The sequence below is a fragment of the Ictidomys tridecemlineatus genome, chromosome 13 (assembly GCF_052094955.1).
Source record: "Ictidomys tridecemlineatus isolate mIctTri1 chromosome 13, mIctTri1.hap1, whole genome shotgun sequence".
Taxonomy (NCBI): domain Eukaryota; kingdom Metazoa; phylum Chordata; class Mammalia; order Rodentia; family Sciuridae; genus Ictidomys; species Ictidomys tridecemlineatus.
Genome location: NC_135489.1, coordinates 22669983 through 22696195, shown reverse-complemented (window position 1 = coordinate 22696195; position 26213 = coordinate 22669983). Strand labels below are relative to the sequence as shown.

Here is a 26213-nt window from a genome sequence, read left to right as displayed (position 1 = left end):
CAGATTTGGTAGTAAAAAAGACAAAATTTTGTAAACAAAGGATATACACAGTAGAATCCTACACAAATATGTGATTAAATTTAAAATTGGCAAATATTCAATTCACTATAACAATCATTTAATAAAAAAGCTAAACCTGGACTAGACAAGGGCATCATGTTCAACACCAAGTGCATACTAAAAAATCAGTTACAAGAATGAAGAGCATGTGTTAGAGAATGGAGAAACTTGGTAAGAGGAAATTTTCAATTTTAAGTACCTCTCTTCAATTAAGATAAACTGCTAATGATTAAATAAAAAACACCAAGGAGAATACATTCAAGTTAATGGAAACAAGTCTTTATTAAGTAACTTTTAATATCAGAAAAATAAAACTCTTATAATTCTCTTTACAGCAAATATATAATATCAGTGCTTTGGCCATCTTAAGTTAAAGGCCCTTTATCATAAAATATATGGTTTTAAACTTTACTCAAATTGAATTTATAATCCCTATGACTTCCCTACATATACATAACAAAAGAGTGTAGTAAAATTAGCAAATACTAAACTATATTGATAATTTATCATTCTTAGTTTGTGTTTTTTAGAAACAGTACACGCACCTAATATATGTCGATTCCTTGGCTTATTAGTTGCAGTGTACAATGCAACAAAATACAAAATACATGCTTGGTGAACATTCGTTCATATCTACAAGACGGCAGCTAGAGATTAGGTTTCAATACTGACATTTAACTATCCTACAAGCAATTAGCATTACATCATAATATGCCATCAAGGCAACTTTTTTATACTGAAAAAATCAAAATAAAAACCGTTATCTGTAAACTTTTATACGAAATGTAACTCTTCAAGTGGAAATAAAAAATAAAATTTGTCTATTTACTATTGAATACACATAGGATTTCATTTTTGTTATACTGAGAAAAAAAGTTCTTTTGTGTTGGGAAAATAACGCTTCAAAAAATAAGTAGTAGAAAAACCCACCAGTATAAGTTTTGTCCTTTCAATGCCAGCACAGATTTGGGAACATATCGAGGATGAAGTTATAGACATCCATAGGTGAAATGTACAAGTGTATTTTAAAGAAATCTTTCCTTGTGATTGGAAATAGTTTTGAAATGAAGTAAACTGATTGGAGGTCGTCACAGCTGCTTTCGTGAGTTATGCCAAGGGCATTATTATCTCCCTCCCCATCCCCTACATTACTAAAAAATAAAAATATATTTATAATGTGCAAGACAAATATGGATTGAACATAAAATGTTTCACATTTTGATCTAGTCTAAAAATTAATCAATAGCTTGATCAGACTAATGAATGGAATGTTCGCATCCTCAATTATCAGCCAATGTAGATGCATCCCAAAGCCCTTCCTGAAATGGTGGCCATTTCCACATTCACTAAAGGAGGCTATGGGTAGGAATTCACAATAGAGACAATTGCATTCCTGATCCATTGATCATACCAGCCTTGAGCACTCTGGGCGAGATGAAGGTCAATGTAGCAGTTTTTGTCCCAAATTATAACCAGTGATCTAGTGAACTGCCATCAGCCCTATTATTACCAATAAGTAATCACAATGCATTAAAAAGTTACTTGCAATCCTGCAGAGTTAGGCATAAGTTGTTGAGAAATAAAAAAACAAACAAACCTGTTTTGTCAAAACTGGCAGTGTAAAGAAGGCAGCACTGGAAGTGTCTGAGTCATCTGTAATGCCAAGTACCCTCCATAAACTCTTAATGTGGTTAGGCTTTGGGACCCACTGTTTGGAATCTCAGATGTATACCCTTTTCTCATAGGTCACACAACCTATGATCTTCGCTCAGCCAAGGTGAACTTCAGCTTTTGCAATTCTTATACAAGCTATGTCTCTGGGTCTACAGGATAGTATTAATAATTCAAACCAAACTAATAGACAAGAGACCACTTAGGTTTAGTGTTACCATAGCAGCCTTTTATAAGTTTACTAACAACTTTAGCCTAATCCCAATAAAGCCTGATAACAGTCATAAGAATTCATTAGGAAGTTTACTGGGGGTACCATTATACCCATGCCTTTACGAGTCCATATAGAGATATAGTATTTATGTATATATATATAGTTAAGAGTGAATTTGGATTGCCTGAGTAACAGCTGTCTGGCAAACTGGACATGATGGCGTTCTCTTTTCACAGATCTTGTTGGCACATTCCATGCAGAAGAGGTTGTGGCCACATGGAACTAGGGCAGCAATAACTTCATTCTCAAAGCAAATCACACAGTCGTGCTTTCTTCTTGATTCTGGAGGTGAGCTAGAGGTGGAACCACCGTTGGAAGAGGAGTAACTATTGGTACCATTAGAAAAAGCAGGGATGTATATTGGAAGGCCAACATGGTTGCCTGTGCTAGGTGGGTCGCTCCTAACCCTCCGAGCAAGTGGGTGTTCTATGCTCTCAGGAAATGTAGGAGACAGACGAGGAGTAGATGGCTGACTTCCTCTACGCTGAGTCTTCATGTTACCAGAAGGATCACTCCCAAACCCAGAGAGTGGGTTAACTGGTTCAAATGGAGTCCAGATAGTTTGAGCTGATGTTGGTAAAGAGTCAAAGGCAGGAGAGTCAACTGCAAGATCTTCTGAGCCTACAGATGGTAGTGTATCTCCAAACCAAAAGTTTCCTGTGCTAAAGGGGCTTGTTGGACTAAAGTCAGCCAGCCTATTGCTTCCAAAGTAGGAATCTGTGGAACCACTTCCTAGAGAACTGGAACTATCATTTCGATAATTGGATATCATTCTTGCTCGGCTAGGAGGAACTGGATTGGAGGAGAGCCACGCAGAGCCAAGAGTGCCACCTTCAAAGCTGACATCAGTACCATTGTAATGGAAATCATTCTCTTCATTGAGCTCTATATAGTTTCCTGTACGCATGGCAATATGCATTTCTATTTCTTCCCGGGCTCGGTCAACATTTTCAGGCATCCCTGTCACTTCAAAGACAGGCTCCTTATCTCTGCTTGGAGTTACTATATACGTGTGGGTCTGCTGCTGAATTCTTTTAATCGTTGCTCCTTTGGGTCCAACCACTAATCCTACCACACGATAGGGGACCCTGACTTGGACGGTGGTTTGACCGGGCAGATTAGGGCTACATGACAACCCTCCCAGGGTAGGGCCATTTTTGTTTCGAGATGCACGGATCATGGAGAAGTGCTCTGCAGCTGAGAGGATTTCTCTTTTGGCCATGGCAACATCTTCTTTCCGTCCAGTGACAACAAAAATGGGCTCTTCACCACGAACAGGTGTCTTGATATATGTGTTTGTCTTGGCTCTCAGTGCTTTAATTTTACAACCTGTTTGAAAGAAAACATTTCACAAAAGTCAATACTGACTTCAAAGATATTTGATTAAATTTTTTTGATCATCTTTTTATTGATTTCAAAGATATTTGTAAATATAAATCACAGAGAGTGCTTTCAAACTAAATGTCTGCCAATGGGCAGTTTTTGTTTTCAAAAGTTTTAGAGTTTGCTCTTTGCCATAAAAACATCACTAAATGACAAAACTTTCCTCATTCTACTAGTACTCCTATATCTGGAGGTGTACTTATCTGGTGGTCTTCATTTGGGCAGAGATGGTACCTCTACTGGAAGGCTGTAACTCAGAAGTCAGTCTCATTGTCTACTTCCTCTTGTCATTAGTCACTGCAAATGATGCATGAAGTTTTCTATATAGATAAGCTATACCGAGGGTTTGATTTTCAGAACACTAATAATTTACTACTTTGTAGGGTGATAGTGGCAAAAAACATTAATGTGCAGGTGAGACATTTAACATTAATTTTAGTCTCATTTAATCTATATAATAACTCTATGAACCAGACTACTACTCCTTTTACTTCTAAGAACCAGATTATTATACTCTTTTAACTGCTAAGGAAGCTAAATTGAAGCTCAGAAAAATCATATAAGTTGTTGTTGTGTTGTTATATGTATTGTTCACACAACTAGTAAGTAGTAGAGTCAATTAAACTCAGCCTGATTTCAAAATCAATGGTCTTACTATTACTCTCTCCTTTCTAAAACTCAATTGATGACTACTGAATACTCATGGCTAGCAGGTCATTTCACTTCTGCCCTCACCAGTTGAATTCCAGGCTCAATCAGTTTACTCCCATCTGGGTTATGCTAGCTGTACTCATGCTAGTAATTAAATTATCTAAATTGTTTATCTTAATTACATATACTAGTGAGATATAAATATGAAACTAATATTGTTATTTCTATGAAAATTGAGTGGACTGTTTTTGAAAAATCCAATAAAGGTAAGTATCTTGGGGGTGGGAGCTGACGTTGAGTTTCATATGTGCGAGACAACCATAAAAGCCCGGGGATAAAGAAAAAAAAAGTAATATAGAATGATTCAGCATCAACCATAAGTTCTTGATCCATCCATAAGAAACAGATACTTGAGACTATATGAAATATGAGTATTGAATGTGGTTTTATTAAGGAAGGGCTACTCTGATTGGTAGAGCCAAATGGAAAAGGCCTTGGTTTCAAATCCTAAGGGTATTAAATAAAACACTGAAGACACATATGCATAACTTTTCATAATTCCTGACTTTAGCCAACTTAATTTGAATAACCATTGATTATCAGCACCAATGTAAGATTACAGGGCTTTAAACTATAACCAATGTCAAAAACACAACTAAGGCATAAAACTTGGGGTTATACTTTTCAAAGATCTTAACATAAGCTAAGTGCTATTGAAGACAAGGAGACACAATTTGGGCAGGTCTTTTTCTTAAACCTTCCTTTCTGTTTTTTGCCCCTGAAAAATTAATAATAATATGGCCTACAAGGCCCCTCTTTAGCTTATATCTGAATGCCTCTAACTTCATCTTTCACCACTCCCTTTTACCCTTTCCTCATTCCTTACACTCTTCAGTATGTTTCAGCCCATATTCATGGCTAGCAGGTCATCTCACTTCTGCTCCAACCAGTTGAATTTAGGCTTAGTCATGGTACATCCATGTTCCCTCATTTCCATGCCTGGAATCTTTCTTTGCCTTTTTACTCCTAGCTCTGTTTGCTTAACTCCTGTTAATCAGGTTTTGGTATAGATACCTCATCCTCTATGAAGTTTAGCCTCTCCCAGGACTGACTGATATGACTTTTCTCAGAATTTCAAAAGCACTGGGCAGTTGAATATCCATGTATACCACAAGACTGCCATGAAACATTTGTTGAAAGAAAATCACTGTTCTTCTATATAAGGACAGTGGGCCTTTCTTACCACATTGCATTGGATCTAAGCTTTTTTTTTTTTTTTTGTACCAGGCATTGAACTCAGGGGCATTCAACCATTAAGCCACATCCCCAGCCCTATTTTATATTTTATTCAGAGACAGGGTCTCACTGAGTTGCTTGGCGCCTTACTGTTGCTGAGGCTGGTATTGAACTCATGATCCTCCTGCCTCGGCCTCCCAAATTGCTGGGATTACAGGTGAGTCACCACGCCCATCGTTAATCCAATCTTATTGAAGGGAGCTGATTATGCTAATTTCAATTTAGCACAGTCAAGAACAACTTTATGCAACCTACTCTTGTACATCTAGATCTCAACTACAAATGAAGATTCTGTTCCTCTCTCTAACAAACTGTGGAACTTATAAAGAAATGGCTGGCTTTTCACTGCTGGATCCTAGGTATATTATCATGCAAACACTGTGTGGTCCTTTGAAAACAGAAATACACGTGGAAGCATCACCAAAGAGACATCAAGATGATGCCTCTCTTCCTCAAAGAGCTTTCCCAAGTGTCTTAATTTTCCTTCATTTTATTATACTTTCAAAAATCTCATCACTGGCTACAAAGCTAGTTTCAGAAAAGGGGAACTGAAGACTGAGTTGCTAGTTAAAGAAGTAAGAAACAGTATATCAAGGTTAGAGATGTTGTAATGTTAAGGTCATATTCCTTTGAGAAGACTCTGGGGGAAATGGCCAAATGCAAAACTGCACAAAAAGCACTTAGCATAGGAACTGAATGAGGTATAAAAGGCTAAGGGAGAGGGTGGCTTGGGGGGTTCTCCAAGAAACAGTAAATCAAATTTATGCTACTGTTAATGTGAAAACTTATTAAAGAATGCTACTGTAAGTTTACATCTATAATGAACTACAGGAAGTTTTTTTTTTTTTTTTTGTATGGGGGATTGAACTCCAGAGCACTCTACCAATGAGCTACATCCCCAGCCCCTTTTTATTTTTAAATTTGAGACAGGGTCTCACTAAATTGCCCAGACTAACAAAAAACTTATATTATTCCTGCCTCAGTCTCCCTAGTAGCTGGGATTTCAGGCATGTGCCCCTACGCCTGGCTAAACCACATAAAGTTTAAAAAAGGGTGGCATAACTTTTAGGTGTATATTATACTCTGCTTTTGCTCTATAACAGAATATGAGCTGGAAGATCAGAGCAACAAATTTTTCATATTTTATCATTAACATAGGCAAAACACTTAGCACAATAGATATTGCTTGAGACTAAGAATTAAAATCATATTCCACTGGCTAATCTGTGATTTATAGATGTCTTAAGAAAATCTGAAAGAAGCTGGATGCAGTGGCATACATCTAAATCCCAGTGATTTGGGAGGCTAAGGCAGGATGATTTCAAATTTGAAGACAGTTGGGGCAATTTAGCAGTTAAAAAAGGTCTGGTGATACAGTTCAGTGGTAGAACACCCCTGGGTTCAATCCAAAATCTGAAATAAGTATAAATATGCATCCGACTCAAGAAGTTACAGCCATTATTCAGTTATATGAATTTATATTCTGGGCAACAAGTTGACAAGGCAAGAAAGCTATCTGTTAGTCACATTCCTAACAATAGTCCTGATCATCTTGCAGAAAAATACTGGGCAAATTCTACTGAGGACAAAGGGCAAGTTAGTCTAAGGTTCTAAGATTGGCCCCTTTTAATTTTAACCTTTACTTGTGGAAAGTTAAACTAAGAAACCTCTCTAAACAACTTCTGAGACTATTAAGGAACTGTCAGTTACACTGTAGAATATTTCTATTTAATACTTCATAGGTATATTATTAACAGAGGAAATATGGTTAAAGGTACACAGAACAATATCTTGCCTATATGGCTGTTACTAAAAATAGGTGTTCAATACATAGTTCATTGGAAAAAGAAAAGATGAATATTTTGAACTTAAATCACTTCTAAGATGTGGAGAAAGGTCTATATCATCTAAAAGGGTCATGTGGTTAGGTTTTGTACATCAGGAGAAATATATAAGTGGAAGATAGCAAAGCCAACCCTTTTTAAGCGATTGTCAATTAAAAACAGAGGAAAGTACAGTTTTTTTTTTTCCTTAAATTTTATGAGTTTTACCAAAGTACCTGAAAATCAGATTAGGATTGTTGGAAACTTCACACTTGTTTCATCCTAACACTTGTTTCTATAGGACAGTTATATTCTGACTTCCAACCAAATAACAGATGATTCCTAGAATATGAATACACTATAAAGTTAGGAACTACTTAAACAGTGGAGTTTATAAAAGGGTGACACAACCTCAAGGATGTAGGGAAAAAGATACACTCATACATTGCTGGTGGGACTGCAAATTGGTGCAACCGCTCTAGAAAGCAGTTTGGAGATTCCTCAGAAAACTTGGAATGGAACCATCATTTGACCAGTTATCCCACTCCTCAGTATATATCCAAATGATTTAAAATCAGCATACTATAGTGACACAGCCACATCAATGTTTATAGCAGCCCAATTCCTAACAGCTAAGCTATGGAACCAACCCAGGTGCCTTTCAATAGATGAATGGATTAAGAAAATGTGGTATACGGACACAATGGAATATTACTCAGCCATAAAGAAGAATGAAATTATGGTATTTGCTGGTAAATGACTATCATGCAAGTGAAATAAACCAATCCTCCAAACCAAAGGCCATGAATGTTCTCTTTAACCGGCAGATGCTAACACACAATGGAGGGGAGGGTGTGTGGAGATTAGGGGAAGAGAGAGGGTGAAATAGGAAAGACAGTAAAATGAATCGGATATTATTCTCCTATGTTCATATATGAATACATGACCATTGTTACCACATCATGTACAACCTCATGAATGGGAAGTTATATTCCATGTATGTATAATGTCAAAATACACTCTACTGTCATGTATGTCTAAAAAGAACAAATAAAAAAAAATTTAAATAAAAAAGAGTGACACAAACTAAATGAGAATCTATTTTAATCTTATGGATGGAGATGGTAAGAATTTTTTTTTTTTTTTTTTTTTTTTTTTTTTTTTTTTTAAAGAGAGAGTGAGAGAGACAGAGAGAGAGAGAGAGAGAGTTTTAACATTTATTTATTTTTTCTTAGTTCTTGGCGGACACAACATCTTTGTTGGTATGTGGTGCTGCTGAGGATCGAACCCGGGCCGCACGCATGCTAGGCGAGCGCGCTACCGCTTGAGCCACATCCCCAGCCCCGGTAAGAATTTTTTTGAAAAAAGTATATTAGATTGAATTTGGTTGAAAATGCAAAGATATTTTTAAAAATAATGCAAGAATTTATAATCTCAGAGTTACACAAAACTCATAAAAGGACTGATAAATAAAAAATTAGAGCAGGCTTTAAAAAAATTAGTTGAGGGCAAGTCAGAAAAACCATAGTTAAAAAAATATATTCACAATTTAACTCACAAATGGCTAATTTCTCTCCTCCTATCCCCTTCCTTACATATCAAAACATTAAAAACCTAAGAGAAAAACAGCTAAAATAGTGCACAGTAAAGGAAGCAAAGAAGTGGCTTTGAAGATGGAAATTCCATAGGAATTATTTCCATAGGAATTGAGCTATAATTTTCTATCCATGAGATTTTCAAATATCAGAAACATTATAACACTGGAGTAAGAATGGGGAAAATGGCACTCTTATTTAGCTGCTCAGAGCATGAACTGCTTTCTCTGGAGGGCTGTTTGCAGTATCTATCAAAATTATCTTATGCCTCTACAATCCCATTTGTAGAAATGTTGGCACAGGTACAGAATACCCTTTGTATTATATTATCTACTTATTGTTTAGATTAGCATGAAGCTAGCAGAGTTATAATACAGACTATTATATATTTGTAAAATTGGTTCAATGAGAGGGATAGGGCAAGGAAGAAACTTAGTTTTCACTGTATACTCAATACAAATATATAATCTTTTTAAAAAATGTGATTAAGAAAAGTAAAACAAATGATAATTTTACTAGTCATACTAATTAGACTTTTAGTTGGTATTATTTAGATTATTTTATATTACATGAACAGCAGGATAAATGATTTCATAATCTCAAAGTTGAACAAGGTTCTGTAACTTTAAAATGTAAGGACTAACACTTGTGTTCTTACAGTTATAGACAAAAACTAACATGGCAAGTTGTATTCAAGTTTGTCAAAAGACAGGAATCTAAACCAGTGGTTCAGAGGTCAAGGACTAGAGTAACATCAACAAATTGCATAGGTATAATTTTACCTTAATTTTTTTGGGAAAAATCCCCTAATAAAAAGTCTCCAACTTGCTGGTATAGGAACCCACTTCCTCTTTCTAAATCACTGTTGCAGAGGCAAACCTCTTTAGCTGTAGCCAGAGAACTCTGATATTTTCCCTACCTACTATATATAGCAAAGAATCCTGCCTTCCTTCTCTGGGGTGTAGAGCATCTTTCAGCCTTAACAACCTAAGAGGAAGGCCCTTTTGTTGGTGGGAGGAGAGTTAAAAGGAAGAAAAGGAACTGAAATGTAATTGTCTTTGGTGTTTTTGAAACTATGAGTTGCAATATTAACTTTGTGTTTTACAATCAACAAAAAAAAGAAAAAAAAACCCAATGAGTTTCAAATGTTTCACTGAAATATGTATACAATGAGCTTCAATGTAAAATGTTATTTTTTTCTGTGGGTTCCAACCACTAAAACTTAAAACCTCTAGACTAGATTTATCTTAGACCACCTTAAAGACCATTTTCTATAGTTAAACGAAACATATAATGTTCTTGCAACATACAAACCAGTGTAGTGAAGTGGGAGTTGTTGAGAACATATGTTAAAGATATAGGATTTTGCAGATGGAATTTGATACAGCTGAAAATGGTAATACTATAGATTTTCTCTGTGGTCACCTAAAGTATCTTTTGGAGGCCAGGGACCCTAGACATTAATAATAGTGAAAATTAAAACAAAACCAAAAAACCAACAACTTTTCCAAGCTATCAGAAACAAGACTTGGATCCTCACAGCAAGGTTTTCCAAGTTGTTTTTGTTTTTATTCTAATTCTTAAAACTGATTCACTTAGGTGTTGGCAAAAAGATCACATGGTCTATCTTTACCATTTGTTCCCACTTTCCAGAAGAAAGGGCATTACACGATAAACTGAATTTATACTTAGGCAAAAAAAATCTAAGGAGCTATATATCATCCATTATAAAATCCTTTAAAAAGGTACAGTCCCTTCAGTAGATATGGCAGGCAGAATTCTAAAATGCCCCCTTACCCTCATTTCTGGTATATACATACTTTCAGTCAATTACAGTCTATGTACCCTTGGAAAGGGATATTGTAGATGTAATTATGATCCAGGTCAGTTCACTTAAAACAGGGAGGTTATCCAGATTTTCTTGGTGGGTTTGACTTAAGCATGAGCCCTTTAAAAGTTTTTGTTTGTTTTGTTTGCTCAGGAGGTTCAGAGATGTGCTCTGGCTAAGGGGGGAGAAAATAAACAATCTGTGGTGAATTGCCTATGGTGACCTCATGGCAGTGGCCTCTAGGAGCTGAGAATTAGAAGGAAAATGGAGGCCTCCATTCTCCAATCCTGAAGAAATGAATTCTGCCAATAATAAGTTAGCTTGCGTGAGACATGAGCACCTAGATGAGAATGTAGTCCTGATCAATATTTTGATTTCAGCCCATTGAGACCCTGAATAAAGAATTCAGACACACCATGTCTAGACTGCTGACATACAGAAACTGAGATAATAAATCTGTATTATTTTAAGCCACTAAAATTTATGGTAACTCTTATGGAGCAACAAAAAACTACTACATGGTTCTTAAGCCTTTAAGAATTCCACAACTACTGCCTTAAGGGAGCTGAGAAAAAAATGTTATTTGTCTTATATTTTTATTCAGTACCCTACAGGATATTCTAGAAGGCTTTCAATCAGAAATATTCAATATTAAGCAGTAGCTTAACATTGAATATTATATTAATAACATGTTATAGCAAATCTAGAATTACCAGTCCAGATTTTTTTCTATCCTTTAATTTGCTTATTACCTGCTTTTGTTTTATGTTGTCATACCAAGTCACTAAGTGGCTTCAATTACCAAATTCATTATTTCAAGAATATAGCTCCCCTCCTCATATCTCAAACCCAGCTGGGAAAAGTTTTCTGCTTTTACATACTCATATGGATCCACCAGATGATTTGAGACACACTCCAAATAGTAAAAGGTCCATAATCTTAATTACATTTGAATAAACACTTAAAACAATCCTTTGATATTTTCATAGTTAGATAGAAATTTTCTGCCTTCACATTATCCCTTTCCTTTCTTTCAATTTCTCCCCTTTCTTCCAAGTACCCAAGGTTTTTTTTGTTTTGTTTTTTGTTTTTAAATTAATTAAAAAAAATACATGATAGCAGAATGCATTACAATTCTTATTACACATAGAGAGCACAATTTTTCATCTGTATATAAAGTATGTTCACACCGATTCGTGTCTTCATATTCAAGTACCCAGCTTTTTAAAAAAATAAAGTATTTGGTCATGAAAATTTTGAATCCCAATTCAGGAGTGAATGGCCTGCGCAGAGAACAGACATAAAATACAGTCAGAGAGAAATGTGTGGAATCACAAAACAATGAAATAGGGTGAAGGGATAGAGGTAAAAGTTAAGCCAGGTATGGTGATACACACCTGTAATCCCAGCAACTTAGGAGGCTGAGGGAGGATGATCCCAAATTCAAGGTCAGACTTGGCAATTTAATAAAACCCTACATCGAAATAAAAAAAGGTCTGGGGATATAACTCAGTGCTAAAGCACCCCTGGATTCAATCCCTAGTAGACTCCCCACACAAGAGTTATAAATTAAATAGGAAGAAAAGAAGAATACTATAAGCTAGGTGTTGAGAAGAACTTTTATAAGGTAACTGTGTTTATGTTGAGAAGTGAGTGGTTTGGTGGAAAATAAGCAGAAGCTGTTTTCTCCTTTATCCTAGGGGCTTTGCCTAGGTATTCATAGCTAAATCACTCCTTCTTGGGGCTCAAGAGCATTTTACCAATTATGAGATAAAGTTCAACCTAATGCTTTATCCATACAAATGTTAAACTTCCCCTCTAAAGGTACAGATGCTACTTTCAGATAGTGTAAGGAGTTATAAATATTTCTGACCTCAAGAAGCTCACAGTCTAGAAAGAAAACAGTCATGCAAGCAATACTGATATAAGATAATTGCTTTAATAAAAGCAGGCATACAAGGTAGTGGGAACATACAAAGAAGAAGGCTTTACCGCTTATAGCAAATGAAAGAAGGCTTCAGAAGAATCTGAACTGAGGCCTGAAAAAAGTGATTTTTGCCAGGTGGAAATTCTAGGAGAGTAAAAGAACTACAGGTCAAAAGCGGTCAATGAAGGTTCAGAATGGCATAGTGGGGAAACTAAAGTTAGGTCAGTATTGTGAAAGCTGGCAGAATTGGGATAAGGCAGAAGTCTTCAATGCCAGATAAGGGAAATAACTTTGTAGGTGCAAAGAATTTTGTGTAGATGAGGAACATATCAGATGTGCCTGTCAGACTGATGGGAATATATCAGTTAATGTTCAGAAGGCAGAGAGACTTATCTGAATGGCCATAATAATAATCAGTAGAAAAAAGCTAAGAGAATGAAAGAGAGTATGCAAGACAGAAGCCATGTATACATAATACTGTTCAGTTCTAACATCTAGTATATTTATTTCAAGTTCTTATGCTGTTGATTTTTGACAAGGAAATTTCTCAGAAATGGAACTATTGAAGTTTCCATTTACTCCATAAATTTTACACACACACAGAGTTATGGTTTGAATGTGAGCTGTTCCCCCAAAGCTCATGTGTCAGACAATGCAAGAAAGTTTGGAGGAGAAATGACTGGGTTACAGCCTTAACCTATTCAGTGAATTAATTCCTAAAGGGATTAAGTGGGTGGTAGGGTGTGGCTGGAAGAGGTGGGAATTGGGGCATGGCTATATATATTTGTATCTAGTGAGTGGAGTCTCTGTGATTCCGCTTCCCTCCGCCACACTCTTCCACCATGAGTACCAAAGAATGGAGCTGGCCTTCTATGGACTAAGACCTCTGAAACCGTGAGCCCTCAAATAAACCTTTCCTACTCTACAATTGTGCTGTTCAGGTCCTTTATTCACAGCAGTGAAAAAACTGACTAAAACATACACACCTTATTGTAGTTTCCATTTACTCCATAAATTATACACACACACACACACACACACACACACACACACTCACTCACTCTTATTTATACATAGTGATTTAAGAAAAAACAAATACAAACATCACAACTGTACTATGGAGATGTGGCTGTAGCTCAGTGGTCCAGTGCTTGCTTTAGAAAGTTTAGTTGCTCCTGGGTTGGATCCCTAACACTGTAGAAACAACAAACTGTATGTACATTTTCACTTTTTGGTAGTCCTTTTATTATACCCGTCTTCAAAAATCCGCCTCTCACACTTGTTTTGAGGAGAAAAGGATCCTACTTGGAAATCATTACATACATTCTTTAGTAAAAATGAAGAGAAGGGAGTCAAAACTTGAACGGATCTTTTTACCTTCAAGAAAACTGAACTCCTTGGTCTGATTTAAAACAAAACAAAACAAAACAAAAAACTACCTTCTCCCAAACTTCATCTCTTAAGCAAGTCTTAACTATTCTCTCTCTGCTCAGATTATTTTCTTAAATAGCCTTAGAAAACCTTCCTTGCATACTCTTTCCTCCCCAAGTTACCTCAGTAACAAACAAGGTCACTTGGTCACTTAGCAAAGCAAAAAATCTGTGTGTGTGTGTGTGTGTGTGTGTGTGTGAGAGAGAGAGAGAGAGAGAGAGAGAGAGAGAGAGAGAGAGAGAGAGAGAGAGAGAGAAAGAAAGGGAGGGAGGGAGGAGGGGGGAGAGAAGGGGAGAGGCTCTATGGAAATAAAGAATAATAAAAACATGGGAATAAACTTATTAAATGAATCCTTTAAGGCCCAGTTCAAAGGAAACTACAAGAACTACAAGTTCAAAGGAAACTATCTGCAGAATTGGGTTGTAATCAATGCCTAGTAACCTGCTGTTTGCATATCAGGTCAGTCAACTTCCAGGTCTTTTCTAATGCTGACCCTTTTTGGATCAAGTCCCTCTTTTAAGAAATACATAGTTATCTTTTCCTCTCTGAAGTTTAAAATGTACTTGAGACAATCACACACTACCATATTTCAAATGAATATATCCATTTATTCTTTCTTTCACAAAGGGTTGGCAGAATAATGATTAAGAACTCAAGACTAAATAGACTATGGCAAACCAGCTTGGTCAATGTAAGCAGGTCAACTAACCTCCACCTTTCCTTCATGTGTGAATAATTATGATTAAAATATTTCGCTCATTTATTTATTATAATGATTAAACAAATACTGTATTAAAAATGCTCATTGAAAATGTAGCTCAGTGGTAGATGAGTAAACTCATCTAGTATCTGGGAGACTGGACCTACTTTTGAAATTAAAAAAAAAAATGCAGAACACTTTTAGTCTTCCTGGTTCTCTTCTAGATTTTCATTTAATCATCAGATTACAGTGCTTTAGAAAGGGCAGGAAAGAGCTTAATTGGATTGCTCAAATCTTCCAGATGTTTATAAGATCTCAAACCTAAATTGTCTTAATTCCACACTTTTTTCACTACTCTATACTATTTCCCTGTAAAAACACATCATTTCAAGTTTGTGATATATTATAATTAGCAAGGAGTAGTCATTTTATTTAATGATTTTATATAAAATAAGGTCCTTTCCCCTTTATAACAGTCTTGACCATTCAAAAGTTCCCTTCACTTTTCAGTAACTCAATTTCAAAATTATTGTCAAAGTCTGATAAATAACAGCTAAACCCCAATAAAAGACTTGTTTTATTCCAATATTTAAATAATAAATAATACAGCTTAAGGATGCAATGTACCCCTAAATGTATAATATAGTATTAACAGCTTTTCTTTCTAGGGTCAAGGGTCAAGTGTAATTTTTAAAAGCCAAAATTGTCTGAATTTTTAATTAGGAATACTGTTCATCTCACACATGACAGCACTTCAAACAGCTCCATTTACTTGACTTTAGTTTTATTATCAGTTTTCATAGGGGTATTTAATGCCTTCAACCAAGTAGCATCTACTGCCCTTTAAAAGCCCCAAACAACTTCAACTTGGACTGTCTCCTTAAATAAAGAGCTAGGAATTAAAGGCAGGAGTGAAAAAGTCCTCATTACTACAGTACAGAAAGTAAAATGTAAATAATAAAATGGAAAGTCTCTAATCCAGCAACTCAATCCAATCAAATAAACTGCAAGTATCTACTTTACTTTAGGTAGTTTAACTGATATTAAGGATGCAAAGATGACTAAGATTTAGTTCTGCCCTTACTACCTTGTATCAATTTCAAGCATCAAAAGGATTTAGTGCTTGTACATGTTTATGTGTAGACAATGATAAATCATTTTCTTATGTTGTTGGTTGTTGATGGTGTTCAAATCATGTATATCTTTGCTGATTTTGTGTCTCCTTCTTCTACTGCTCATTGAGATAGGAATATTGATTGAAGTCTTTAGATATGTTAGGTTTAGACCTTGGGCAACTTGCTTATAACTCCTCAGACCTGTTTCCTTATCTTTGCAATGGAAATAAGAATAGATCAAATGAGCTGATACATGCAATTCTGCACAGTGTCTGACACACTTAAATGTTTGTTATTACAAAAGTCAAATGTGCTGATTTTCTACAGGAAGTTGAAAACATTTAAAAAAATCTATCTCCTAAAGAAAAAAAATATTTAGATTATGAAAAACATGTTAAGATATTATGAACTCTGCCCTTGAAAGAGGGCCTAAGTTGCTTAGGGCTTTGCTGAATTGCTGAGGCTGGCCTTGAACTTTTGATCCTCCTGCCTCAACCTCCTCAGTCGCAAAGATCACAGATGTGTACTTGGCTTAGAGTTCAAATTTTAAATTCTGTAAACTTAAAAAACAAGTAACTTTGATGTGAAATCAACCAAATTGGTATTTTAAAATCTGGTTTATTTCTACATTTCAGGAACTATCTTTAGAAAGAACTCAAAATATAAGAACTTTGAGAGATCATCTCATTTTACACAAGAAAACTGAAGCTTAGAATTGCTCAAAGTTATAAACTAATGTTTCTTAATATCACTATCATCCCAACCGGCCTTCTTTTCTTGCTTTATGTTTGGAGTAGAAAAGAAATCCTTGCTCACTGAAGGTATTCTTAAGAATATGAACAAAACAAACTAAAAGTCTCCCCCTTCCTTTTTTCACTTAATTATATTAAACAAGAGGATTGGAAATTTAACGAAAAGGTTCACATTTGGCCTTCTATTAACTATGAAACAACCAGAAGAGGGTGTAAATTAGAGGTGAAAGAACAATTTTCCTAACTAGGGAGTTTTAAATTATGTTCATGCCCTTTAGAAGATGTTAACAAATCCTCTAAAAGAATTGTGGGTGCAATGGTGCATGCTTCTAATCCCAGAACCATGAAGGGTGAGGCAGGGGCATCCCAAATTCAAGGCCAGCTTGGGTAATTTCAAGTCCACCCTCTCTTAAAAAATAAAAAAGGGCTAGGTATGCAGTTCAGTGATAGAGACCTTGTCTAGGATGCACAAGGCTCCTGGGTTCAGAAATTCCCCATATAGCCAAAACAAACACACATACACAACAAAAAAACTCCCCATAAACCCAGAAAAGAAAGAAATCTTAGAATTATCTTTTGGGGTACCATGTAACAGAATCAATTATTTTTAAATGATTTCCTTCCAGACAAGCTTAGATCTCTGCCAGGAAATACATTTTCAAAGCTCCTTTTTTTTTTTTTTTTTTAATTTTGAGAGAGGACCTAAGTTGCTCAGGGCTTTGCTGAATTGCTGAGGCTGGCCTTGAACTTGCAATCCTCCTGCCTCAACCTCCTCAGTCGCAGAGATTACAGATTTGTACTTGGCTTAGAGTTCCAATTTTAAATTACTGTAAACTTTAAAAACAAGTAACTTAAATGTAAATAATTTAGTTAGGAGTATGAAAGAAATTCATCAGTTAAAATACATTTCTGAGATGGGCACAGTGGTGTGCCAGTTACTGGGGAGGCTGAAGCAGAAAGATTGCTTGAGTCCAGGAGTTCAAGGCCAGCCTGGGTAATCCAGTGAGATCCCATTTTAAAACACCCCCCCCCGCCCCCCCCCCGCCACAAACACAAACAATATTACCTTGCCTTACATATAATTTCTCATCTATATACTTTCAACTGTATAGTGAATTTATATTAATGACATTTTCTCAAACTTGATTCTCATGACAAATATGGGGGTAGGCAGGTGAGAGAGGCACCCAGAAGAACAACTAAAAGCAATAAGTTTTCTCCATTAAGGAGAAACTGAGGCTCAAACTAGTCATTTGTCCAAAATCATAGACAACAAGTGGTGAAACTAACACAAAAAGGATAAGGCAAAAAGGAATGATAGAGGAGAGGGCAATGTTTTTGATCAGTGCCAACCCCATGTTCACAACCAAATCTTTATGCTTAATTTCATTAAATAATTTCTTTATTATTTTTCCTGGTCTTATTATTCCATGATATAACTTTACTGAGGTCAAATAAGCTTCCTATTTACTGCAAAAAGGCAATGAACCACGTATAATTGAATTGCCCTTAAATTCCAAATACAGCGGGCTGGGGTTATAGCTCAGTGGCAGAACGCTTGCCTAGAATGTGTGAGGCACTGGGTTTGATCCTCAACACCACATCAAAATAAATATCCATCTACAACTAAAAATATATATATATATATTTTAAAAAAGACTGGCACAAAAGAGGTTCTGCAGTTACTTAGTTAAATTCCTCAAAATTGGTCATAGAATCAAGACTTGAACTGATTAAACAGCATTAGACTGAATTTAGTATAACTGGCCTTGGGTTTTTTTTTTTTTTGAGGGGAAGTACTGGGGATTGAAATCAGGGGCACTCAACCACTGAGCCACATCCCCAGCCCTATTCTGTATTTTATTTAGAGACAGGGTCTCACTGAGTTGCTTAGTGCCTCATTTTTTTGCTGAGGCTAGCTTTGAACTCGTGATCCTCCTGCCTCGTAAGCCACTGGGATTACAGGCATGTGCCACCACACCCAGATGGGTTTGGTAATTTAACAGAAGATGATTTTAAAGGTATAAATATCAGATTTAATCTTTGCATATCTCTATATAGGAATTAATGGTATCACGGGCAAAGTTAAATGTAAACCCAGAAATTATGGTATATAAGCCATCTGGGGAGGCATTTAAGTATGTAGTTTAATAAAAAATATCTATCACCTAAAATCAATAGGATTTTAAAATAAATTAACCATGATTTATCTGGAGCTTCTTAAAACATTTTTAAAATTGCAAATACATCAATTTAGTATCTTTTTTTAAAAAATATTTTTAGTTGTAGATGAACACAATCCCTTTATTTTGTTTATTTAGTTTTACATGGTGCTGGGGATCGAACCCAGGGCCTCACACATGCTAGGCAAGTATTCTACCACTGAGCTACAACCCTAGCCCCTCAATTTAGTATCTTAAGAAAATTATTTCATTTTCAAGTTTAAAATGACAAATTCCAAATAGTGGAAATTACATTGTTTAAAATTCTACAACAATCCCATAGATTATAAAATAGTGCTGTGGTAGTCATCTAATATTCTGGCTCTCTCCTTGTGGGCACACTGTTATAATATGCCTTATAGTCCACTTGAAATTAGGTGTGGCGAGATGACTTACTTTGATTAATGTAATACGAGCAGATATGATAATTATTACTTCCGGGACTCACATTTAATAAAGACTAGTGCAATGGCTTCTCATCTTCCTGTACAAAGGAAGATCAGTAACACTTGAGATGGTCACTGCTCGGCTGGCCTATGTCCCTGAATGACTAAAACAAGCAAAGTCCCTGTGAATAATAAAAGTTCCAAGTATCTAACATGCATTTAATCATCAATTGGTTCTAGTTCCATTACATAAGAATATAATGTGTAAACCTATCTGTGAAAGTTCAGAAAAAGTAAACAGTATTAACTACAATGGTTCCAAATTAATTTCGGATTTGCTTTAACAAAGTAACATGTGTTTATCACTTACAGTTTCATATACATCAACTTATTTTTTAGGGTCTCTCAAAGTATTGCAGATATGATTATGTCTAGCTGCAAAAGGAGAGTCTCTGGGGCCTAGGGAGTTTCAGTGACTTGCTTAAGACTGTGAAGTAAATTATTTGCACAGAGAAATCAGAATTCAGTGTATCTATTTCTGATTGTTAGCTCTTTCCAGAATACCTGAACAGGGACTGTCACAGGCAATTCAATGTCGTTTACAATAATTTATTAACATTGAAACATACATTGTAAAACATTTTTTTTGCATTTAGTTTAAAGCAACAGCATTAAGCTTTCCATAAATTCTTTAATTTATATAAACACCAAATTCAAAAACCAAATCAGTAGTATGTTAAGTACTAAAAATAATGCTACCTTTCCTTGAAAACTTGAGATGTAGAGAACTACCCAGAATTCCAAACTATAAACACTGTTGGAAATCTTTCTAGATTGCTTATAACCAGAGGGTAAAAAATTATATCCTTGAATTATCACATTTTTTCCCCATTTCCTTCCTAGTGAATCAGAATAGTTCATCAGAAAGAAGGCAGCAGATTCACACCCATTTGTAAAGCGATGATAGCTGAAACTATCCTAATAGTTCCTGAGCCTATACACACAAACTACTATAAATTTAAAATTTAAAATCTAGAAAGTTATAGTATCCAAATTTGGAGTCCACTGCAGTGCAGGAAAAACAAAAACACAAGAATTCCTATTTTCATTTTTACTCAGTTCTTTAAAATTTTTAAGTTTTATAATGTGCAATGTTTTACCATACATATTATTCATACAGAAATATCCAAATATTGGGGATATTTCAATTTTTTTTGACACAGTAAATAAAAAAGCTAAGGATGACTTTTCTAGACTAGGAGGTTAGAGAACACACATGCTCCATCAATTAAAGTCCCAGAAGAAAACAAGATGCACATCTTAAGTAGCAATAAAAAACTGAGTTGCTAACCCTTAAATGACTAAACTTATAACATTCATTATTTACTTATAGTGCAGTTAAGAATACATCTTGAGATCTACTTTAACTCTTTAGCCTTACTAGATATTAATGACTATATAAATGAACAAAACCTGTTGACTTAAATCTGTTAGCCACTGTCAATGGGTCTTGTAGGCACCATACTTAAAAAACAAAGATGTTTCTAAATTTACAAAATTAGGTCTTAAAATGCGGTCAGACTTCTTTTTTATGTCTATATTCTAAAACTTCTTTGATTACCAATAAACCTTTTTAGCTCCTGACCTTATTTTACAGTATTGTCAGATTAACAATAGATGCATAGCTAAAAAACAACAAAACAAAACGGAGCCAATTTAACATTCACAAAGACCATATGCTACTGGGGAATAAAACAGGAGGTCAAACACTCTGCCAACTTTCATCACTATCAAAATCAGTGGTTTGTTTTTTTGGAAGACACTAGAACCAGAGGCCATCTACATGAGTTGCCAGTCTATGTGACTCAGAATTCCATTTGTCCTAATCTTTGCTTCAGAGCTGAAGTCATAAATGTCTCCATCTGTGACATAATTATTTCCAAAACCAATTAAGAGATGTCAAACAGAAAATTATGACTTCAGGTAATGAATAAATGGTAGGAATTGGTAATTCTTAAGGATGAATATTTAGCTCCTTCAAAGCAAACAAGAAAATGAAATGATTTGCCCTGTTTTAAGTCACTTAGGACAGGTATTCTCTCATGGGGGAAATTACTGCACTAATAAAAGGATGTGAATATTAGAAGTTACTTAGTTCTCCATAGGAGCGAGCAAATCCTTCACAGGTTTTATTACCATGCTACTGGAGTGTAGGGGTGGCAAAGGGGTCAATGATCCACTAGTTGAATGGTTCAAAACAGGAAAAGGGCAAGACTTTCTGCCCTTAAGATTAGATACAGGAAGATGACATACTTTTAACAGTACTGTCAACTCGGGGAAAATATTAATCGCAAAGGAACAGTCAGCAATTTGTCTCCATGTTCTAAGACAAATAGATTTATATTTTCCTTATTAACCAATAACCACAGCACTAAGAAAAACCAAGAATTTAGCTCATTTATAACCATGCAATAGATGGCACAAAATAAAAACCTGAAATCTTCTTTAATTTTAAATAATAGTTTTGCATAAAGGAAAGAGTTTACACAATTAAGGACTATTGTACAGCACTAAAGGGTATGGTATATGAAAGACAAAAGCTTGTATTAAATCAAATCTACAAAATATATTCTCTTGTCCTATATAAAACTGGCATGTAAATGTTCTTTTCCTTTGTTATCCTACACTGTCACCATAAAAATGCTGGAGCTACTTGTGTCAAGTTAAGTGGTACCTTAGCATGGCATTCATGATTCTATATTCTGGCCTCAACAGTTGCCTTGTGAGCCCTTTTCTACCACTCCCCTTTTACAAATTTTAAGCATCTCCAAATTCAACAGGACTTGCCCATCACACCTAGAAATAATTCTTCCATCTTTCCTCATATTGTTCCTTAGCCTTTTTTCAACTTCCATTTGTTAAGCTTTTACCTATTCTCAAAAGCACTCCTGGGTGACCTTTTTGTTTATCATACTAGAATTAGAACCATTAACTTCATATTAGTTTAGTGTCATTCTGTTTATTAGACTGTTAGCTTCTGATAACGGGCAGAAAGTTTGAATCAATCTCACTTTCTCAACTTAATCACCATAAACTCAATACCTGACAAAATACAAGTGTGATGCATAGCAACCCCTCATCATTCCTGATGGACTAGTTCTGAATTTATAAATTGAAATGTTATTATTTCATCTTAGGTAGGTGAAACAGTTCTCTCCTAAATTATCCTAAATAGCACCAAAAACAGACAAATAAGGCAGGTGAAACTGATTAACTAGGTTGACTGAAATAAGCTTTCTCTTCTATATTCACATTTCAGATTTTTTTCTTATTAAAATCTTAGGGATAAGAAAAGCCAACTCTTGATATGTGAAACCATTTCAGCAGACCTCTTTATTTATGTGTACTTTAGACCACTTGGGAAAGATGAGATCATTTAAGCAGCAGCGCCATCATCTCTTTATTTGACCCCAACAATGCTCTCAACCTAACAGTACAGAAACACATAGCAACCAAGGCTCAACCATATTGTAATAAGGCGGCAGCAGGTAATATTTACCCTTTTGTACAGCGGGGAAAAGCTACATTAAAGAACACAGAATCTTCCCTAAAAATGTCGGATATGGAGGTACTCTGGGCATCCCCTTCCCCCACCTTCACAAATCTACTCCTGGAATCTGAGACATAGGTCCTTTGTCTGAACAATGTGGGAGGAGTCTGTCTGCAGTACTGGTGTGCTGGCAAGTGGAGAATTTATTGAAAACTGCATAAAAGCCTAAAGTTCCTTAATTACCGTACTGTCCAATTTTTCTTCATCGTGCACCCTAAAGTGTCCTAAAAGACAGCCAATGTGCCTTTTCGAGAATAAAAATATAACCTTCGAGAACACTAAGATAAAAAGAGTAAGGCTGCTCTTCAAAAGCTAAGTTTCAGAATAGCGGAAGGGGGTAGAGTGTTGATACGGTCAACTTAAACATCCCTTCCCTCTTGAATAAGCTCCTTCTACATGTCTCCATTTCTGCCCATTTCTCATCTGAATAAACTGTTCGAAGGGAAGTCGGGAGCTCTTAAAAGAGGCTCTGCTGCGCAAACTTGCAATCTCAAGCTCTCCGCACACAACACCGAACCTGCAACTCCTGACCCGACCTTTTACTACCTCACTGAGGTTTCTGGTGCCACGCCAGTCTGGTGTTCCACGAATACAGCTCGAGTAAAGTGAACACCACCGGATTGTATGGCCGGAGAAACTCAACACTTTATCAATCAGAACGAGAGGAACGATGTGGGTTTTTGCAAGGTGACCCATCTCATCCCGTCGCCCCTCGGATCCTCCCAGATACCTAATCGGTGGACTCTTTGGGTTCCACCTTTTTCCGCCTCGAGCTCGTTTCCCACCCACGCCCGGGGCCGTGCCCTGCTGGACATCCCCACTTTCCGCACTCACCCTGGCGGCCGACAATCTCGGCGACATGCTCGGAGCTGGGCACTGGGACGCACTCGGTGGTGTTGACGCTCTTCCTCCGGAGCAGGGCCGCCTGTTCCCCGTTTAGGGCTGCTGCCGCCGCCCCGCCGCCGCCGGGGCCGTAGGCGTGGGACAGCATCGCCGCCATCATGCCCTGGGCATCGTCCCCTCCGTAGAGCACCCCAGCCGCTGCGGCTGCGGCCTCCCGAGCATCGAAGCCGGCGCCAGGCAACAGCACAGACCCCAGGGGCCCGCCCGGGATCGACTGGGTCTGGGAGGCGGTGGCCGCGGGCGGCGACAGCAACAGCAGCGACGGCCGGTCCTCCTCCTCTGCCTCCTCCAGCTCCTCCTCCTCCAGCAGGTCTCCGTCCAGCTCTGCTTCCTCCCCCTCCTCCTCGTCGTCCTCCAGTTCCAGCTCGGCCGCCTCCGAGGCTGCGGGCCGGCCGGGCGGAGCCCGCTCCTCCGGAGACAGCCCCGCCGCCCGCCGGGCCTGGCCCTGCGCCGCCGCCGCCGCGGCCCGGAGCGTCGGTGCGCCGGGCTCCGCTGGGCTGGGGTCGTCGAGGCCTAGCGCGGCCAGGCGCTCCCTCAGCAGGAGCCCGTCCCCTTCGAGCTCCGGGCCGCCCGCGGGCGGCGGCAGCGGCGGCGGCGGCGGCGGCGGGGGCGGCTGCGGCAGGGGGGCCGGGGCCGCCGCCAGGGCCAGGGCCGCGGAGCTGCCGCTCGGCATCGCGGCGGCGCGCTGTCAATGGCGGCGGCGGCGGCGGCGGCGGCCGGGTCAGGCGCGGCGGGCGGCGAGCCCCATGGCGGACAGGGCCCGGGCCCTGCTCAGCGCGCAAACACCTTTCCTCTGGGGAGGCGGCGAGGCCCGCGACCCGGGCTGAGGAGCGCCAGGGCCGCTCGGAGACCGGAGAGGGCGGGGTGGAGGGGCAGGGGAAGGAGGCAGAGGTAGGTAACTAGGTGGGTGGGTGGGGACGGCAGCGGGGCGGGCTGGTGGAGGTGGCAGCGGCTCCCCTCTCAGGGTTTCTTTTGTTTCATGGCCTTAACCAGCCCCCGGCGCGCGCGGCGGCGGCGGCGACGCCCCACGCCGCTCTCCGAATGAAGCCGGCGCGCTCTGATTGGCTGCCTTTAATCTCTGGGAGCCCGCCCTCTCTTCCCGCAGCCTTCACACTCCTTTCCCTAGCCCCACCCCCCCACCCTCTCCTCGGGCCCCGCCCCTCCCCTCCCAGAGCTCTCTGATTGGGTGACCAGGACGAGCCAGCCCTGGAAGCTGGCTCCTTCCGTCCTTTCCCCTCCCCCCTCCCCTCCCTCTCTTTTCCCTGTGGCTCAGGAGAAGGGGGACTGTGATTGTTCGCTTTACACGTCACTCTCTGTGACGTACACTATAGGGGCGGGGAAAAAGGAGGCGGGACGGAGGTGCTGAAGCAGAGATTGAAACTGAGGGTGGGGCGGGGCTTTCGCGCAGGCGCATGCAGTTTTGGCGCACACATGGGGTTCTTCCTTCGCTTCACTTTCCCACTCGTGTCGGGTCTTTTAGGGGAGACAACTTTGAAGTACCTCATGGGTAGGCCCGGAGGGCGTCGTTTTCCCACGTTGAGGAAGAGATGGCCCTTTTCAGGGTAAGGGCCTGAGAAGAGTCTTCAAAGGAGGGGCCAGCGAGTGTCCTATCCACTCGCGGGGGTGGTTTCCTAAGCCGCGTGGCTTCTCGGCCTCCCTGCAAAGCCCTGGGAATGCTCCTCCCTTGGGTCCTCCCACCCAGCTGTCCGGGCTTCCCTTGTGGGGCGGGTTGGTTACATCAGGAGCCCGAAAGTGCTGAACCTCAGTTTTCTGGGGCTTTTAAAGGAAATTCATTGTATCCTCCTCCAAACACTCCTCCCACAGCACTGCCCAGGTGATCGCACACATGGCTATCTTTCTAGCGGTTATTTTAAAAAAGACTTGTTGAAAACAAAGCTTATTATGTTCCTGTCTGTTTTAGGCTGCGAACGCCCCACCCCTCCCTTTAGTACCAGATCCTAGGTTAGTCTTAACCTCCATAATTGTCTTATGGAGATATGATGAGAGCAACAATGTAATTCTGTAGTTTCTAGTGTCCCCATTAAAATAGAAAGAAACATAGTTTTAATATATATGTATACACTTAAAATATTACCAGTACAACATGTAAAGAATATACAATTTGCGTACTTTACAGTTTTTTCCTAAGTCTTTGAAACCAGTGTTTTACAGTTAGTGTATCTCAATTCAATTTGCTGTGCACTAGCCACTCTTAATGTATTCAGTAACCATTAGTTCTAGACCTCTTGATTTTTTAATTGTAAACTGCATTCTTGAAGATATAGTGAATGAATCTTATATTGGATTTATTTGCTATATCTTGTTGTATCAAACTTGTTTCTTATAAGTCAACTTTAGCACCGATTTTTCTAAGTTGTCTAGGATGTTAGAAAGACAGCGGTATAGAGAAGGCTGTACTATAGTCTCCGTTTCTCTATTTTGTGCCCACAATCCTACTTCAACCTACTGCACTCCTACAATTAAAGGCCTGGCGAATTTTAGCTAACATTAAATCTTTTCTGTTACTCCAGAGTTTCTCTAGCTCTCATAATCCTGTAAGTTGCTTCCCTAAAACCCCATTTCTAG

General features: G+C 38.3%; 1 protein-coding gene across 1 annotated transcript; it reads right to left on the bottom strand.

The window, feature by feature from the left end:
• Positions 1-317: 317 nt before the first annotated feature.
• On the bottom strand, positions 318-24674 carry Mex3c (mex-3 RNA binding family member C). The gene is made up of 2 exons (XM_005323059.2): positions 23559-24674; positions 318-3334 (listed from the first exon to the last, which is right to left on the bottom strand). Exons 1-2 carry the CDS (start codon positions 24298-24300, stop codon positions 2109-2111), a joined length of 1968 nt encoding a protein of 655 aa, XP_005323116.2. The 5' UTR covers positions 24301-24674; the 3' UTR covers positions 318-2108.
• Between the last annotated feature and the right edge of the window lie 1539 nt (positions 24675-26213).

Coding starts and splice junctions, on each gene's coding strand:
- Mex3c (XM_005323059.2), bottom strand. CDS start 24,300: ATGCCGAGCGGCAGCTCCGCGGCCCTGGCCCTGGCGGCGGCCCCGGCC. Junction 3,335..23,558: donor CGAGATTGTCGGCCGCCAGG/GTGAGTGCGGAA, acceptor TCTTTCAAACAG/GTTGTAAAATTAAAGCACTG.